The sequence below is a fragment of the Lepidothrix coronata genome, unplaced genomic scaffold (genome assembly GCF_001604755.1).
Source record: "Lepidothrix coronata isolate B3197 unplaced genomic scaffold, Lepidothrix_coronata-1.0 Scaffold115, whole genome shotgun sequence".
NCBI lineage: Eukaryota > Metazoa > Chordata > Aves > Passeriformes > Pipridae > Lepidothrix > Lepidothrix coronata.
In genome coordinates, this window is record NW_016690295.1 from 1,517,650 (window position 1) to 1,534,950 (window position 17,301).

At 42.8% G+C, this 17,301-nt stretch overlaps 1 protein-coding gene across 5 annotated transcripts in view; it reads left to right on the plus strand.

The window, feature by feature from the left end:
- Positions 1-17,301, plus strand: part of TEAD1 (TEA domain transcription factor 1) — a 157,392-nt gene that overhangs the window by 112,386 nt on the left and 27,705 nt on the right. Inside the window, exons 4-10 of one of the 5 annotated variants that reach the window (XM_017825021.1) lie at positions 1,379-1,441; positions 1,530-1,592; positions 9,749-9,760; positions 10,952-11,086; positions 11,281-11,327; positions 12,171-12,232; positions 14,181-14,305. In XM_017825021.1, the coding sequence (XP_017680510.1) occupies positions 1,379-1,441; positions 1,530-1,592; positions 9,749-9,760; positions 10,952-11,086; positions 11,281-11,327; positions 12,171-12,232; positions 14,181-14,305 (507 nt within the window). The remainder of the gene's footprint in view (positions 1-1,378; positions 1,442-1,529; positions 1,593-9,748; positions 9,761-10,951; positions 11,087-11,280; positions 11,328-12,170; positions 12,233-14,180; positions 14,306-17,301) is intronic. The other 4 variants (XM_017825019.1, XM_017825018.1, XM_017825020.1 and 1 more) reach the window with 4 other exon arrangements.

Sequence of the window (17,301 nt, forward strand, 5' to 3'; positions counted from 1 at the left end):
GCTAATACTCCACTGAAAGCAAAACAAATGGACATGTGTGAAAACTTGGTCTATGTGCTGGACTACAAAATTGCTTAGTAAGCAGCAGTATAACTCTGAATTACTGCAAGCTGGTTCCTGAGCTGCTTCTCAAAGAAGTCTCTGAAGGTGGCCTTCAGGGACTGTGGGCATTGATCCACTACTATCCTCTTCCCTACCAAAATACAGGCTTTTTGATACTATTGTCATGGAACAGTCTTACAGAGGGAGGAAAGCATTGTTTCTCCTTTTCTTTTGCTTTGTTCTTTCCCAGACAGGAATTGTAACTAACTTAGGAAAAATGAGCACCACCTGATATGGTATGTCCTGGGTCAAACAAGAATAAGAGATTTCCCTTTAGTGTTTTTTACTGTCACTGCAGGTTTTAAACCTTCACACAGAAGGCCATAGGATGCTGAGCACTACTGAGTGATGCTGGGCAGCATCGTTAAACCCTCATCAGCAATAGCATGGATTTCAGTATGTCCCTGGGTAAACAGGAATGTGAATTTTTGTTCCCAGGCCCTACAGTGCACAGACAACAACTTCTGTACAATAACTGGTCTAGTGCAGGTCTGGGTTTACACAAATTTCTGAACAAAATGTGATGGCCACGGTCCAAACCTGGGCATCACTCAAGCTGATGGATGTCAAGTTACTGGTCCCCACTTACATAGGTGTTATGTGGGCAGACTTGATGCTGAGATTACAGAGGAAGCCAGCACGTGTTCAGGGACCTGTGTTGTGCCAGTATTTTATTGTTTGTGCCAGAATTTAAAGCATTTCAGTGGAGTCAAAATGCAGCCCGAGTCTTCTCATTGGAGCTGCAGAGCACAATAAATAATGGATAAAGTTTTCTTGGTGCCAAGTAGTGTCTCAAGCCTAATGGCAAATGGTCAGAGCGGGCATCTGCATCCACAGCAGATGGGGTAGAAATCCTGTGGGCTCCCCGTGCGAGAGCGCCGGGCCTGGGCATGGACGGGATAGGTACCAAAGCACATGGGCTGCGTCCAGCTGTGAGCTGTGTCTTCTATCTTGTAGCTGAATGCACAACCTGGTGGGTTACATGTTTTTTTTTTTTCTTTCTTTCTTTCTTTCTTTTTTTTTTTTTCCTTAATCAAGTCACTGCAGTGATGACCTGTATTGTTAAGCCTCAGTGCTAAGAGCTTGGTATCTGGCTGGGAATGTGGTATCTTTAACAGCAGAGCTTACTGAAGATGCAAATAACTTTCTCCCCTCAGAAAAGTTTCTTTTTTTTTTTTTAAGATTAAAAAATAGACATTTAAAATTTGATTTGCTTTTTGTTTTTCTTTTGTTTGTTGTTTTTTTTTTTCCCCCCCTATAAACCTGAACAATGTAGGTGTCTAGTCACATACAGGTCTTAGCAAGAAAGAAAGTTCGAGAAATTCAAGCCGCCATTAAGGTACGTTTGGCTTGCCCAGTTGTAGGGGGCTTTTCATCTCCATGGTTACAGGCTTTTCCTTTGTTTCCTCCCTTCCCCTACCCTGCAGGTGTCTAGTCACATTCAGGTTCTTGCCAGAAGGAAATCTCGTGATTTTCATTCCAAGCTGAAGGTATGCGCTTTTCTGCTTTTGGGCTTGTGGTTGCTATGCCTGTCCCTTCCTCCTCCCCGCGGTGATGGGCGAGCGCTGGGGCTGCTGTGCCTGTAACCTCCTTTTCCTGCATGTGGGAGCTGTCTGCGTCAATTTGTGTTTAATCTCCGGTTTCTGCACTAGCATCCACATTAAAAACGTTGTTTTAACACTGTCCAAATGCAAAGTGAACTACTCTTTGTAACAGCTCAGCACCTAAACCTGATTTTTTAACCCGTTAGTCCATTTTTTATTTCACTTTTTAACAGCTGAGTGGTTAGAAGTGTGTTTAAATACACGGGTTTTACGCAGTTGTGTAGATGCTTTTTCTCCTTTTTTTGTGGTTTTTTTTTTTCTTTTTTCAGAGGGGTAATTGGGGTTGTTGTTTTCCATTCCCAAATGTTTTTTGTGCTTCTGAAATGCTATCAGGAATTCTTAAAACAGATCATTTATTCCAAGTGCCAGAGAGCACAGCTTATCTAGATTGCTCTAACTGTATGGTGTTTCTAGAGTACAATCTAGTATCACCTCAAGTTACCCACTATTTACAAGATTCCCTGAAATATAATGTTTTTGAAGTAAATTATTGACATTTAGTCTTTGGAGAGCCTCAGTCAGAGTCCTGTTCAGGGAATATTAAGTATGTTTGCTTAATCTGACATGATGAATTGTACATGTCCCTATTTCCCATGCTTTCAATAAAATATATTCTAAGGCTAAAAAGAAACTCTTGGAAATGTTTGATAGGGGTTTCTTGAATTGCTTGTTTTTTCAAGTTTTCCAACAGAGATCTTTGAGACCTGTTTTGTTTTCACACTATTTAAAAGTGGAAGAGGGGGTTTTACAGTTTTTGCCGTTGATTTTTTTCTTCTTTTTTTTTTTTTTTAATAAAAAGCGAAGGAACTTGTAAATCTTTTTCTTCCCTTTTTTTTTTTTTTTTTTTTTTTTTTTTTTTTTGTGGGTTTGGTTTTTTTTTTTTTTTCCCCCTCCTTCGCCCGGATGAGAACAAATCACGTTTTTGTTCTAGCTGAAAAGCAAAAGGTTTCAGAAAGTAATTTCACAGCACTGAGCGGTGAGCACTGCAGATGCTTACCCCCATCCTTGAACTGCAGCGTGTAAATAACAGCCTGGCTTTGTAACAGGCCTCCTTGACAGAAGCACTGGGTTTTTCGTCCGCAGTGGGCAGCATGCTGGCAAGCTTGTCTGGCTGTTGGTGGCTGGCTTTTTAGCTGCACTGGCTGAGCAGTTGGGGTTCGTAAAGAACAAACTAAGACAACTTAAACGTACTGCTTTTTAACCGAGGGTGCAATAATACAGAGATATGTAGCATTTTAAGCCTCAAATTGTCAAGCCTTGATGCCTAAAATTAAGTACGTTAAATAGGTGGCCTTGCTTTCAGAGGTGCCAAGCACCAGCAGCTCTTGGAGTTTTAGACGACTGGTGAGAGCTGCAAAAATCAGGAAGCCCGCTTAGGTGCCAAATGCAGGCCTAGGAGCCGAACACAAATATTGGATTTACTGCTCTAAAATATTTCCCTTTCTGAACGACCAAAATAGCTTAAAATATGAAGACACTTATAAAGCAAAAAACATTTTTCAGTACTGCACCTGCTGTCCAATTTTTATTGAAACTTTCCAAAGAAGAAAGGATTAGTCAAACCCTAAGAATATTTGAGACCCCTATCTTAGATGACATTTGCAGTAAATAAAGATCTGGAGGGAATTTTTGTTTTAAGGAGTTGCCTGAAGAAGGAAAGATCTGTTTGGACAACAAAATATTTTGTAAGGGCTCCAGACCTTACTGTCCATGGGCTGCAGCTCCCCCAGTGTTGAGTAGAAAGTGGGGGAGCTGCCATTTTACTGCTAGGAACTGATGGCTTCAGGAAGATTCCCTGCCTTCGTGCCCCGACACTCTGCAGGGACATTTGCTTCAAGTCTCTGCGGCACCATGGTGGGGACAGAGTGCACACCGGTGACAGAGGTTTGCTGGCCCCTGGCCTTGCTGTCCTCCTGCATCACTGATGGCAAAAGCTACCCCAGCCCTTCCCCAGCAGGTCTTGCTGGCTGATGGGTCCAGGCTGCTTGTCCTACCCCTGCTCCCAGGATTAGCTCCCTCAGGAACCCTGACGCAGCCCTGGTTACTCCTCCAGAGCCCCAAGCCTGAGGGGTGCTCAGGAAGGGTGAAGGAACCAGGCTCTCCACACCTCCCTCATCTTTTCGTTGCCATTCTTGGTCCCAGCGAAGAAGGAGCCATGGCATGACACTTGCCCCCTTGCACACATCCCTTCTGGAGAAGGGGCAGCCTCCCACAGAGCTTTTCCTCCCCACATGGAAGAGATGAAAGTTGCAGGTAAGAAGGTGCCATAAGGGAGCTGCCTTATGAAGAAGAGAGCTCTTGCTCTTCCTCCTGGGGAGCTCCAGTTACTCCCTGCAAGTGGTAGAAGCTGCTGGTTTTGAACCTGAGGTGGAACCTTGCTCCTCCAGATATTTTGTTAGTGCTACCGCCCATTTCTCACATTGTTCCTGTATTGAACCGCCTGCATGGTTCAGTGTCACACAGAATCATGGACTGGCTGGGATCAGAAAGAGCCTCTGGAGATCATTTAGTCCAATCGCTCCTGCTAAAGCAGTTTCACATAGAGCAGGTTGCAGAGGACTTTGAAAACTGCCTGAGAAGGACATCACTGATGCAAAAGGAAGACAAGGTGAACGAACACGTTGCAGCACCTCTAAGTGCCGACTGTTTCAGCAAGGACCATTTTGGCAGCAGCCTGGGCTGCCCCATCAACCTTTTCAGGAAGATAATGGGCTCTTGCTCTCATGCAGCAGATGCTGCCCACATTTCCTGGCGAAGGAGTGACCAAGAGGAAGACAGGAAGTGCTCCTTTTTACACAAGTGACTTTTTACATGAGCATGTACAGGACAAAGGGAATGGATTCAAACTGAGAGTAGGTTTAGATTAGATATTAGGAAAAAATTCTTTCCTGTGAGGGTGGTGAGGCACTGGAACAGATTGCCCAGAGAAGCTGTGGCTGCCCCATCCCTGGAGGTGTTCAAGGCCAGGCTGGATGGGGCTCTGAGCAACCTGGTCTAATGGACCTGGTCCCAGCCCACGGCATAGGGGTTAGGACTAGATGATATTTAAGGTCCCTTCCAACCCAAACCACTCTATGATTCTATGCTTCCTACCCAGGCCAACTCACCCTTTTAACAATGAGCTGGCACTTGCAATTACTCTGTAAAATCAGTGATCAGTGGCATCCAGGGTAGTAGTTACTACTTAAAAGAACCCTCACGTGCATCTGATGCCAATTTTCTTTTAAGATGTGGCCGATCTGATCTGTCCCACTGACCTGGGCCTCTTAGTCCCATTGTTCCTGGCCTCTTAGCTTGATGAAGCGTAAATACAAATAACCCTCATTCCCCAGGTGCCAGCTGAGTTTATTTTATACCAAGAGATCTTACTGTCTTGCCTTGGTCTGAAACCTGCTCATGGCGAGGAGAGGATTTGGACAACTCTTCTTGTGTTTATCTTCTGCAAAAATCCAAAGGGATGGAAGGATTTCGGAGCTATCCACACCTATGGCATTGGAGAGACTCTTGCTGAAACTTACCTAATAGGTTGAAATCTCACCTGCTTGCCATAAAGTCTGTTTGGTCCAGCAGAGTCCCTTGTCTTTGATGAGAAGTGCCTGCAGTTGCTGTGGATGGATGGATCCTTATCCTGCAAGAGAGCAAAGTTGTGCCCACGAATGCTATTGCTGCGTTTCAAGACCGCCAGAAAAGAATGTCCCCTCAGCCCTTCCAGGGATGTCATATATTTTAATTTTTTTTTACAGCTGGAAAATACTCCTATTTTAGAGATTTTAATCTTAATTTACTGAGGTTATTAAAATCTTCCTGAAGTTAAGAGAAATTTAATCTCATGAAAACGGGAAGAGAGGCTGAGATAAAGTTGTCCTTGGAGGCAGATCTGAAAGGCGGCTCCTCTTCATGGCATTTCCTCTCATGCAGAGACTGGAGGAGGCAAAGCAGAATTTTTACACTCTTATGCTGTATTTCCCTGTCAAATACACCAGTCCATAGTGTTAGGTTGCAGCATTTCCCACTTTTGCACTGACAGGGAGCCAAAATCATCTCTGCCCATTCAGGAGAAAGGATGGATTGGACATTGTACATAAACAGAGAGTAAAGGTGTTCACAGCAGGATATACATCTGTCTTAGGCTTTCATATCAGATATTTTTTTTCATAGTGCAAGATTAATTAGACAGAAACAAAAAGAAACATTAAAATGCCTACAGTTCACATGTATTACATGTTTAAAACTCCATTATTCTACATCCTGCATTGAGGGATAAAAAGAAAAATATTGTTGTCAATTATAAAATGCTAAAGATAGCTCTATACTTTTTAAATGAACAATGATAAAAGCCTTGAAAAATTCCCTTTGATGTGAATGGAGTCTTCAGCATTTTGAAATACAATAAGATGGATTAATTGCTACTCATTAGGCAGCAAGTTGGGACAGCTTTGAATGCGCATTCTCTTCTTGGCATTAGCTATTGCCTGGCTGAAATAGCCAGCTTTTGTATTTACTCCTGTCTTCTCTAATAATAAGCAAATTGGAGATCAGGGCTAGAAACACTGAAGTGCTCTCTATCTTTTGTCCAGAACAATTGTATATTGTCATGATTTGTTTATCTTTTTTGAGCTACAGCTAATTATTGCAAAGGTTATTTGAATCAATACGAGATCTGAGCAGAAATAACATCTGCAAAATTGCTTATTAGGAATCTATTTTATGTTAGTGTTACTGTAACATCCATTTTGTGAGCAAATTGTTGTTTCTTCTCTTATGTCTTTTTTTTTTTTCTTTACATGAAAAGTTTTGTATTTTACATATGGGTACAGGTTTTAGGGCTTCTTGAATTAATACTATTCTATTGTGCTTACTTTTCCTCATACTGTCTTAGATTTTTTTTTTCTTCCTAAAGTCATAGATAACATGGTATTCAAAGCCCCATTTATCATGCTAGGATAACAGGTTTTATTTTTTGCTATAGAACTTGTTTGAACTGATTGATTGAATTATTCTTCTGTTTATGTTGGATTAAAAGAAAGTCAAGCACAAATCCTTTTGTGCTTGTCATGTAGAACTCTTGTTTCATGTGGGGCTTTTATAGATATTAAGATTTATAATTGGATGATACTGGGGAATTATTGTTATCTAATTTGACTATGTTTTTTTGCATTCCAAAACTAATCAGTGAAAAGTAAACCTTAAGGGCCTGATTCATTAAAAGTTATAGTCTCCTTGCATTAGATTCTTAGAGCTTACATCTTTCAAAAACAAAGTGTGTGCAACTGCAGCCAGAAGCGATTGGCTAAAACAAGAGGCAGACCTTGATCTCCATTACAGAGATGATATTTTAGGGATTTAGTGGGACTAGAACAGTTTTCCACTGATTATACTCTAAATCCACCTTGGAACATTCATTACTAATTATTTAGCACAGTACAGGAGAGGACTTTTATAAGGGGAAGGGAAGGCAGGAGTCTGGGTGTGCAGCCTGTTGCTTTCTGTGTCATTCCTGGGCAGCAGCAATCCCATCTACCTCATAAATTACATAGGGTCAAACCAGGTCAGGGCCAGATGGGACCTATCCAAGGAATACCTTAAGCTCCAGCAGTATTTAATGATTTAATAGGAGATACTGTCCCCCCAAGCCTCTGCTGAACTTCAGCACGGGACTGCAGCACACTGGGCCAAACTTCTATTTTACTGCATCAGTTTAAACCTCATTAACCTGAAAGAATTTCTTCCAGTTTTACACAGCAGCACAAGTGAGAGCAAACCCAACCCCCTTCTGTCTTGGACAAGATAGGAAATCAAAATCTTAACTATTTGCAGTCATTAAAAATCTCACAACGTTCCTGTTTAGAGTAGGGGTGTTAACCCATTTGTCCTGGCCAAATTCCAACCTGGGTAATTACTGTAATCTGCCTGTTTAAATTACCCCTGCCATTTTAATTGGATATATTACTTCTCTTGCTGCCTAAACTGTGATGTAATACCACTGTGTGTTATTAATCAGTTACCAAGTTTCATCCCAGAAGCGGCCGCCGTGCAGCGATAGGTAGAAAGACTCATTCCCTCCTGGTTACAAGTGCTCTCCATTACAGCATAAAAAAACCCAACATATACTTGTTTTTAAGTGGCAGACAAGCTAATATTGCAATCTAAATAAGCAGCTTTAAAATGTGGTTGTCTCATTTGTTTCTGAAGACTATGAAGCCTGCCCAGTTACATAAGCATGGTCCATCACCTTGCAGCTCTCCAAAATGTAGCTGAAGGTGCTCTTTTGCCAAGGGAAGTTGGGATCTCTTATATATTTGTATCTGACTTCGATTTGTTTCATGTTTGAATGTGAAGTTGCAGTTACTTTGAGAAAAACTGATCTTCCAACTGTGCAGAGATTCCTAAACCTACAAAAGGTGAAATTTCCCGTTGATGTTTGTTGGCCTGTGTGTTCATGTCCCGTGGAGCTGGCAGATTTGTCACCAGTGGGAAACTTTGTAGGAGTTGTTGAAACTCCTCAAAACTGGCCCAACTGCAAGGACTGTATTTCTGAGCTGTCATTCCAAATGTTTTTTTTCTTTGTCTCCATCCTCCTAATAATGCAGTCGATCAAAAGAGGATGAAATGAATGGCCACCACAAAATGCAGAACATTCTAGGGTGAAAACCAGCAACTGGCAAAAAGGAACGCACATCCCATTTCACGTCATGAAAGAAAAAACCTCCCAGGAATGGACTTTTCTATCCCTTAATAAAGCTTTTACTTTCAAATGCTTCTTAAGTTTAGACCCATCCAATAGTAAGGCCATTTTAGCAGCAGAAGAGCATGAGTCTGGGAACTTGGCAGGAGCACAGGCACTGGCTGCACCTTCGTGTGATGGCACTGGCACAGCTGGTGGCAGGGCAGGAGGCAGTGCAGGAGAGGAGCCTATAGTGCCCACAGCACTTCTGGAAAATAACAAGGTAGTCACAAAAGCAGGGCTCATGCAGTTTTGGTAGTTACTAGGACCCAGAGACACACACAAGGTATCGATCCCCTGTACATTTGGTTTTGCTATGATTCAGCAGGCTGTGTGTGAGACTTACATAGCTGGGCATTTCCAAGCCAGTTCCCCTTACAAAAAAAGGGGAGAAATAGAACAGGGAAGTCTGGTGGAGCTAGATCTCCAAATTGCTTAAGGACATCTCATTTTCATGATGGAGGGTCCGTCCTTACTGTACAAGAAGGTAGAGGGGTCTGGAGAGCTGCATGAATCTCAGGACACTGCCACCTCTTGACACCCACCAAAGCACTTTTTTAGCCCAGTGGCCTGCAGACATCCAAAACACGCCATGCACAAACCTCCCGTGCACATCCTCCCACCCTGGGGCAGGCAGAGGTGAGTGCCAGTAGCTGACAGAGCCAGGTCTGACTTCCAGCTCTTAACCAGCAAGTTGGTTGTGGTTATATATGGGAAAGCTGCAAGCTGGAGAAATGGCCGAGCTTTGTCCACACGCTGGTGGATGTCAGTGACGGGAGAGAAGCTGCCCTGAGCTCTGGGGAGGGGATCCCAAGGCTCAGACAGGTCGGAAGGTGGTGCCTGGGAGTGCAGTGCTGGCACAGGAGGCAGCACAGGTGAACCCGCGGGTGTCAGAGCTTCTCAGGCATCCGAGGGCTACCTTCAGGCTCACATCCTTCGAGGTGCAGAGGGGAATGATGTTGGAGCAGCCACTGCCCTGCTCCACCTGCTGCTTTCCCGGGCTGTGTCCCGCAGGGGCTCCTCACACAGCTCAGGGAAACACACACACTCAGCAACAATCCCCCTCATTCAGCACCCGCAGCTTCCTCACAGGGAGCTGTGGGTTATTTCTCCCCAGTGTTTTGCTGTTATTTTCTTAATCCTTCCCCCCCCCTTTTAATGAATCAGTCCCTAGGTGAAAATAATGCATTTGTTTAAAGCTGATATTTAATATTGAGCACACTGCTCTTCCTTTGTCTCTTACTATTTTGTTCATATTTTGCTAAGAATCTGCTATTCTACACAAGCATTTTAATAAACTGTTTGTTGTTGTATCCAGGTAACAAGCATGGTAAGTATTTTGACTAAACCAAGTATTATGTACCTTAGCTGTGCTTGGCAGAATTTTTGGCTAGCTTTTCCTGTACTTTCAGCCTGTGCTGTTTCTAAAGGAGCTATTCAAAGGAAGAAACTGCTCACCTATAGTACTACTACATACAAGCTTTAGAGGGAGCATATGTGCAAAGTCATATATCATACATAAAAGCATGCATCTCTTGCCAGCATGCTTGCTACTTTGCTTGTAAAATAAAACCAGAAAAAAAAAAATCCTTGCCTAATATTGCTTGTGTTCCTTCATTTTAAGTCACATACCTAAATATTAGTACTTATTAATACAGTACTTTTGAGTGAGGAACCCCACTTTACCAGATAGTAACAGTCTGTTGTTTACTTGTTTTGCCTGACCTAAGATATGCCCTTGGTTAACTCTGTTGCATTAAGAGGCTTTCCCTTTCTATTCTGTGATCATACATGATTGGCAGTGACTAGGACTCCAAGCGCTGCTCTAACACAAGTAACAACTCATCTTTTCCTAAACTCATTCCTGTGTGCTTGAAAACAGCAGGAATTTTATAGCTGATAGTTTTCTTTGGGAACACTGTACAATCAGTAAAATACCGCAACTGAAAATTTAAAATGTTACTTACATGTTTGTGATCTAAATTTTAAACTAGCTGTCATAAAACCGAATCCAAAATGTCTCTATACCTGTGAGCATGAAGGAAAATCTGTCACTGTTTGCGAGTCAGTCGCAGTTCCGTGCTCTCATTTTACAGTGTAAAACGAAAGGCAAACTTCTCTTAGATCAAAATGATAGAGCTCAAATCTCAGTGCTCCCTGTCCTGCAGGCAGAGCTGAGCCTTAGCAGCACGCCCTGTTTAGTCGAGCCTGATTTAAAATCAAGAGAATTTGCCCAGATAAACAAGTGGGCAGTAGTTTGCTCTCCCAGAGCTTCCTGTATGTTGGCAGAGCAGACTGTGAGAATTCAGGTCTACCATGCATGTCTGAGAGGAGGTTTTGCCTTGAGGTAGTTTGAGTGTTAGCCTCCGTGCTGTATTTTTTTTTTTTCCTGCATGGTTTGCTATTTTTGCATTTTCTGTGTGGCTTTTTAAGTTTTTAGTTATGTGCTTGTAGCTGCAGTTATTTAACATCATTTGTTGTGCCAAATGTTTTAAGACTCCATGTAATTGTCATATTAAAGGATCAGACAGCAAAGGACAAAGCACTCCAGCACATGGCAGCAATGTCATCAGCTCAGATAGTCTCAGCTACTGCTATTCACAACAAGCTGGGCCTGCCAGGAATTCCCCGTCCTACATTTCCTGGGGCACCTGGGGTAAGTTGTTAGCCGAGTCCCAAAAAAATCCCTGTGTTCTCTAATAATGTTCAGTAGAAAACTAAGGCGGAATGAATGGATTAATGCTTTCACTTATGTTTGCAAAAGGAATCATGCTTGTTCAAAAATATCCCAAACATATTTCTATCAAAGAGAACAACTGTGGGTCTGTTTGTTTGTTTTTCCTCTTTCAGTTTTGGCCGGGCATGATTCAAACGGGGCAGCCTGGATCCTCACAAGAGTAAGTCTGAAAATTAAAATATGCTTCTTTATGCAGTGCGAGGCTGGCTTGTGCACTTTGCCAGAAGATATCAGGGAAGCAAGAACTTGCAAATTTTTTCCAAAAAGGAGGTAAAGATAGTTGTAGGGAAAGAAAGAATCTTTACAGTGATGCGAACTCACATTCAGAAAATTGTAAGATGGGCACCCTCCTTTTTTTCCTGTTGCACCATGAGATGCAATGATAATGCCAGGGAAGCAGTTAGCGTTTTTTGTCTGTGAATATATTTCCAGTACAAATGCTTCCATCCACTTTTAAACATGTCAGCAGTGCTGGAGGCAAGGGGGACCTATTTTCCTGCATGAGGCCCATTAGTGGGGTTTCAGCACTGTGGTAGCAACAGCACCATATGGAGGAGGAGGCCTTGTCCCCTCTGGCCAGTGTTACGTTTTCTGCCCTACCGTGGTCTCTGGAGCAATGTTTTCCAGCCTTACTTTTCAGCTTCTGCTCACCTCATTCCACGAAGGTCCCTGAGAGTGTTTGTGCCCCTGTAGTTCAGTGTCCTCTGGATTTACTGGGAGTCAAAGCAGTCACCATCCATGGCTACTGTGACACTTGTGGAGGACAGGTCAGGTTTCCTGCTGCGTGACTCAGTGCAGATGAGCCCCTCGCTTTAAGGTGTAATCCTCATTCCACCCCCTCTCTATTATCTCTTTGCTGGCTGTCTGTTAAATATGCTATGCAAGGAAGAGAGATGTTTGTGGGTAAAGGTCATTACCCACTTATGTTGTTACACTATGTGACTCTACTGGAATTTACTGTGGATGGCATGGTGTATGATTTCTGTGTAACTCTTTATTCCAGCGTAAAGCCATTCGTTCAGCAGGCCTATCCTATACAGCCATCAGTCACAGCTCCCATTTCAGGTAATCCTTCCATTTATCCTCTCCCTTAAAAATACTTGAATTTTGTACTGAACGTGATGTGTTAATTTCTGACGCGGGCAGGGCCACTACTTCTGATCTCACATTCCCTCTAGCCAAACCAAACACCAATCCCAGTGTCCTATTATCTGATTATATCTTAGAGAAAATCATTGAGTTTGGGTTTTTTTAGGTAGGAAGCACTAATACATGTGCAAAGAGTTGTGATACATGATAGCCAGTCAGCATTCCGTACTGTAGGAATTATTGTAAAAAATTAGTAATAGGATGCATGTTTCTTTTTTAATGGCTATTTGACAAGAATACACCTTAGTTTATTTTAAACTGAGCCTAAAAACCCTTCCAAAGTCATATATGTTTAGCCTTAAGTATGAAACATCTCTATGTATCTGCTTTTTTATAACTCTTGCCCTCCTGAAGGTCCTGCTTTGCCTCGTGCCACTTTAAAAAGTACCTAATGTTTAGTCTGACTTCTGTTGCTCAAACCGATCAAGCCCTTCCCATGGCTACTTCTCTGCTCCTTTTCCCAAGTCGGTTTCATGTCTAATTTCAGGAAAGATCATTATTTCTTTGCAGATGATGTCTCATTTTACATCTCCCTTGCCAAATGTCACCATCTTTCTGTCTCTGTGCTGCAGTTTTTTGACTCTTACCCAGTTTTTTATGATTTTCTAACGTGCTATTTAATGCTTGAAAACTACAGCTATCTTTCTGCATTCATGATTATGTCCTTTTTCCTGATATTCCTAATTTATAACATTATTTTCTAAGGCAATGTATGGTCTTCCTGTATTCTTTAATGTTTTCTCTGAGAATAGGATTATTAGTATTTCCAAATCAGTCAAAACTGGTGCATGAGTTTTTGCTTCATTAGAATCCTGTTCATCTCTAACTAGTCCAATTCATAATTCCCTGTTTTGTACAAGCCTCTCACCTTCACTGCCTAAATTTGAGGGTTGGGATCAGGTACCACACTCCCATTATGGGATATGGGCACATGCTACCTCTGGCCTCTCCCTGGTTCTCAACCTAGTTCAGGATTATCTTTGTTCTCTTACCTTTAGTCCCTCTCCCCTGCCTTCCTTGTGCTCGTGTCTCTCCCAAGATGAGTTTTGCCTTTGAACTGCTGCCTTTCCCTCTTCCTTTGCTGTTTTCTTTCCTTCTCATCTAATTTTCTACAATGAGGACCAAAAGATAGCATTTATTCCTTCTCTTGAGGTGAATTAGAGATGCTGGTTAACATCCCTTCTCTATCTAGATCATGCCATTCTCTCTTTATTATCAATTTTAAAACCTTCTTTTTCTTTTTAGGGTATGATTCAGCTCTCTACAGTAATTATTTATTATTAACTGTAATATAATGCTGCCTAAAAGCTCCAAAAGAAGTCAAGACCCAATGTGCAAATACGTACTAAGAGACAGTCCCTGCTTTGGAAAGCTTGTACTTCAAATAGGAGAGGGGAATTGAGAGTGGCAGAAGAAATAGGCAAAAAGGGAGGTGATTTACTTGTAACATGTGGCACATTAGGAGCCAGAAATGGAGGCCAGTCCTCTTGACTCACAAGGCAGTAATATCTCCTGTGAGTCTTGATGCCAGTTTCCAAGGAAGAGTCGGTCAGCTGTAAGTCTAGGTGAAGTCTCCATAAATCTCTATAATCTAGTATATAATTTAAACAAAAATTCTGTGGTAAGTTACAGCCCAAAGGAAACAAAGTAGTAGATCTTTTCATTATTAGCTTGCTGGATTGGAACCTCTATTTCTACATTTTGTTCTGAGATTTTCCAATTTTAGCTCATTTTGATTTAATTATTTGCTAAAATTAATATAAATATCCAAGGGCTACACGCATAATTCCCAATTATATTTAACTGAGAAAATATAAACTGAGAAGTTGTCAACTTCTTCATGAAAATGGTTCCTTTATTTCAGGATTTGAGCCTACATCAGCTCCAGCTCCCTCAGTCCCTGCGTGGCAGGGCCGATCAATTGGTACGACCAAGCTCAGGCTGGTGGAGTTTTCGGCTTTCCTTGAACAGCAGAGGGATCCTGAATCAGTAAGTGTTGCCCTCGTGTCCACTGATCTCCAGCTGTGCTCCTTTGCTCCCCACCCTGTGAGGATGCTTTCCAGGGTTAAGTCTGATGGAATACACCCAGTGTTTCTGCGTTCACTGCTGCTCAGTGTAATATTTCTTTCACTGCAGGACTGTATTTTCCTTTCTTGCCCTCTTTTTCCCTGTTTGCAGCAGTGAGAGGCCTCTGTGAAAGCAGGCAGGGTTCGCTGTGGCGCTTGTCTCACTGCTGACCTAGTTTAGCAGGTGTACCAAATTGCATGGTGTTCTTGGCAAGAATTCAGTACTCGAACTCTAAGTTAAAGCCTAATCTATTTCCCAACAGAAAGAAAACTAAGGACTTGCATAGAAACTGTGCATATTGGATTTTTTTTTTAATCTTTTTTGAGGAAGTTTTTCATTTTGTTTCAATTTTTAGTCTGCACACTATACCTGCAAGAGTAGTTTTATGAAGTTGGCTGTAATGTTGCATTTGCTCCAGTAGGGCTTGAACCTTGATATTAATCATCATATATTTACCAAGAACATTTGTTAGTAACCTAGCACTGTCTCTACTGCATCACAAATAAATCAAAAGAACTTCTTTCAGCTCGAACCTGAGAATTTTTGCTGAGATAACTTCAGAAAAGCAAATACTGTCATGAACGTGTGATACAGACAGGCCATGCTTGTTCAAATTCCTGGTAAAATACAGTAGCTTGGAGCAAAGAGAAGCTGTCATTTTCTCTTTATAATTCAGCACTGGAAACCATAGCATTTATGGGCTCTGGCCAGGGGTGTTATCCAGGGTGTGTTTACCCTGCATAATGGGGATTGGAGACATAGCCCAGAAACCTTACAACAGAGGAATGCTCCTGGCAGAGAAATATCCCAGTGAAAATACACTGTATCTCAGCTATTCATACGCTAAATGCGTGGCAGTGTTGGTTTGCTAAATGTCACATTTTGCCCAGTTGAATTAACTTCGAGGTGGAGGAAATGTTTGGCAGCAGGTATGGTTATCTCATCACTTACCTGACTGTTAGGTATTGCATGGTTTCCCTGGAATCCCCTTGCCTTCCCCTGGCCCTGACTCCCATGGTCTCATGGCAATCCTGGCTCTGGTGGGCTAAAGTTCCATCTTAGTCTCCTCCAGACTAATCCAGAACACCTTCTCCATCCCAAACCCCGAGTTCATCCAGACAGAAGTTTATATTTCTGATGCAGAAACACAACATCCACGTTTTCTCATCAGTCAGCCTTATCAATATGCAGCTTTCGGAGTCCTTGGCTCGCTGACCCCGTGTAACATGTCCTGCTGATTTATGGGCTCTGCCATATCCAGACTGCTGCACTCCAGGATGTATGTGTGTGCCTTGGGAAAACAGGATGTGGCCGTGTAATGCTCAGCGTTACTGTGCTCTGTGTGAATGAGATGGCATTTCAGTGCAGTTTGAGTTACTGTTTTGCCAGTGTACCACCTAATTATCCCTTTTCCATAGGTTTTATAACACAAAACTGTATGCAAAACCTGTGGGCTTATATGATCTAGAGCCTCCTGTGTATCTTCGGGGCTTTACGTAAAGAGAGTAAACAGGAGTTCAGCAACTGAGCAGCTTCTATGTCTTTCTCCCTATGAAAACTCCCCCTCAGACCAAGCACACTCACAGCAGATCACATGTGGCCGGTCACATCACTGGTGTCTGCGGCGTGGAACCAGCTGAGTGACGTGAACGTATTTGCAACACGACTGACAGACCAAAAGGGGGAAGGTGCTGCGTGTCCCGCTCTGCCGGGGTGGGAAGGCCCGGAGCTGGCTGGGCTCACACACGGTGTGTGGGCCGGCAGCCCGGGGACATGAGGGGGCTCCCATTTCTCAGGCAGGTGCAGGCTCTGAGGAATGTGACACATCCACTGGCATTGCAGGGAAAGAGTGGAGGCCTGAAGAGAAACACGGTTACCCAGGATGGCCCCACAAATACCGTAAAGCCTTTTTTTTATTTTGGAGTAAACTAACATTATTTGGAATTCCTGAGGGTGCAGAGGCCCACTGGAGCTTGTCCCAGCTTGCAAGAACACTGCTGAGAAACCCACTTTTTAAATGCAAAGCGTTTATGCGCGAGGTTTACGAGACAAGCAAGAGCATCAAACTACCCGGACTTGTTTTTAAAAGGACAGTTACTCATGTGCTGTAACGCTGCAAAAATTGGACACAAAGAAAAGTCAATTCCCAGTTTAGATCATTCTTAACACCCATGCTGCAAGTGCAGTGGGGCAGCACTATGTGAGGGCTGTGTGGGGACAGCTTGGACCGTGCAGGCGGGTGCCGTGGGGAGCCAAGGGATGAGCCCCCATGGGCACTGTGTCACCATCACTGCCTGGGAGAGGGGAGTCAGGAGAAGGGGAAGTGTCGTTTGGATCAAATTAAGTAAATCTGATTCTTTGGCACTTAAACAAAGACCTGGAAGAAAACCCCAAGGCAGTGTGACCAGTTCCCAGGGCAAAGGCAGTAGGATATTTGCTGGAGGGCACTGGGCAGAGGCACTGGTGCACGACTGTTTGCAGGGACAGCTCTGTGCCTTCTGCCTGGCTTACCCATGTCCAACGCACAGACTTTTCCAACAAGCCTTAAAAGTGTTCCTTGGAGGTGAGAGCAAACCCCCAGCCTCATTTAGTGCCCTTGCAGTGTCTGCAATTTTGCACATCTTTGTGTTGGTGAGACATTTTATTGCAGATGTTTTATTACTTTTTAAATAACAAAATCAAGGCAGGTGAGATGTGAATTTGCACAATGTGCATATGAAGTCGTGTAGGCATGTGCTGTAGTTGCAGCATCTCCTTTGTGCCTTTGCTGACCTCAGAAATTAATATATGTATGTGCTGCTACACAAGAGCCATGTAAGAGTTCTCTTGTATCTTCTGAAAAAAAAACCCAGTCATATGTTCATTACACTGCTGACTTTTTAAAGAAAATGACATAAAGTATTATTTTGATCAAATGT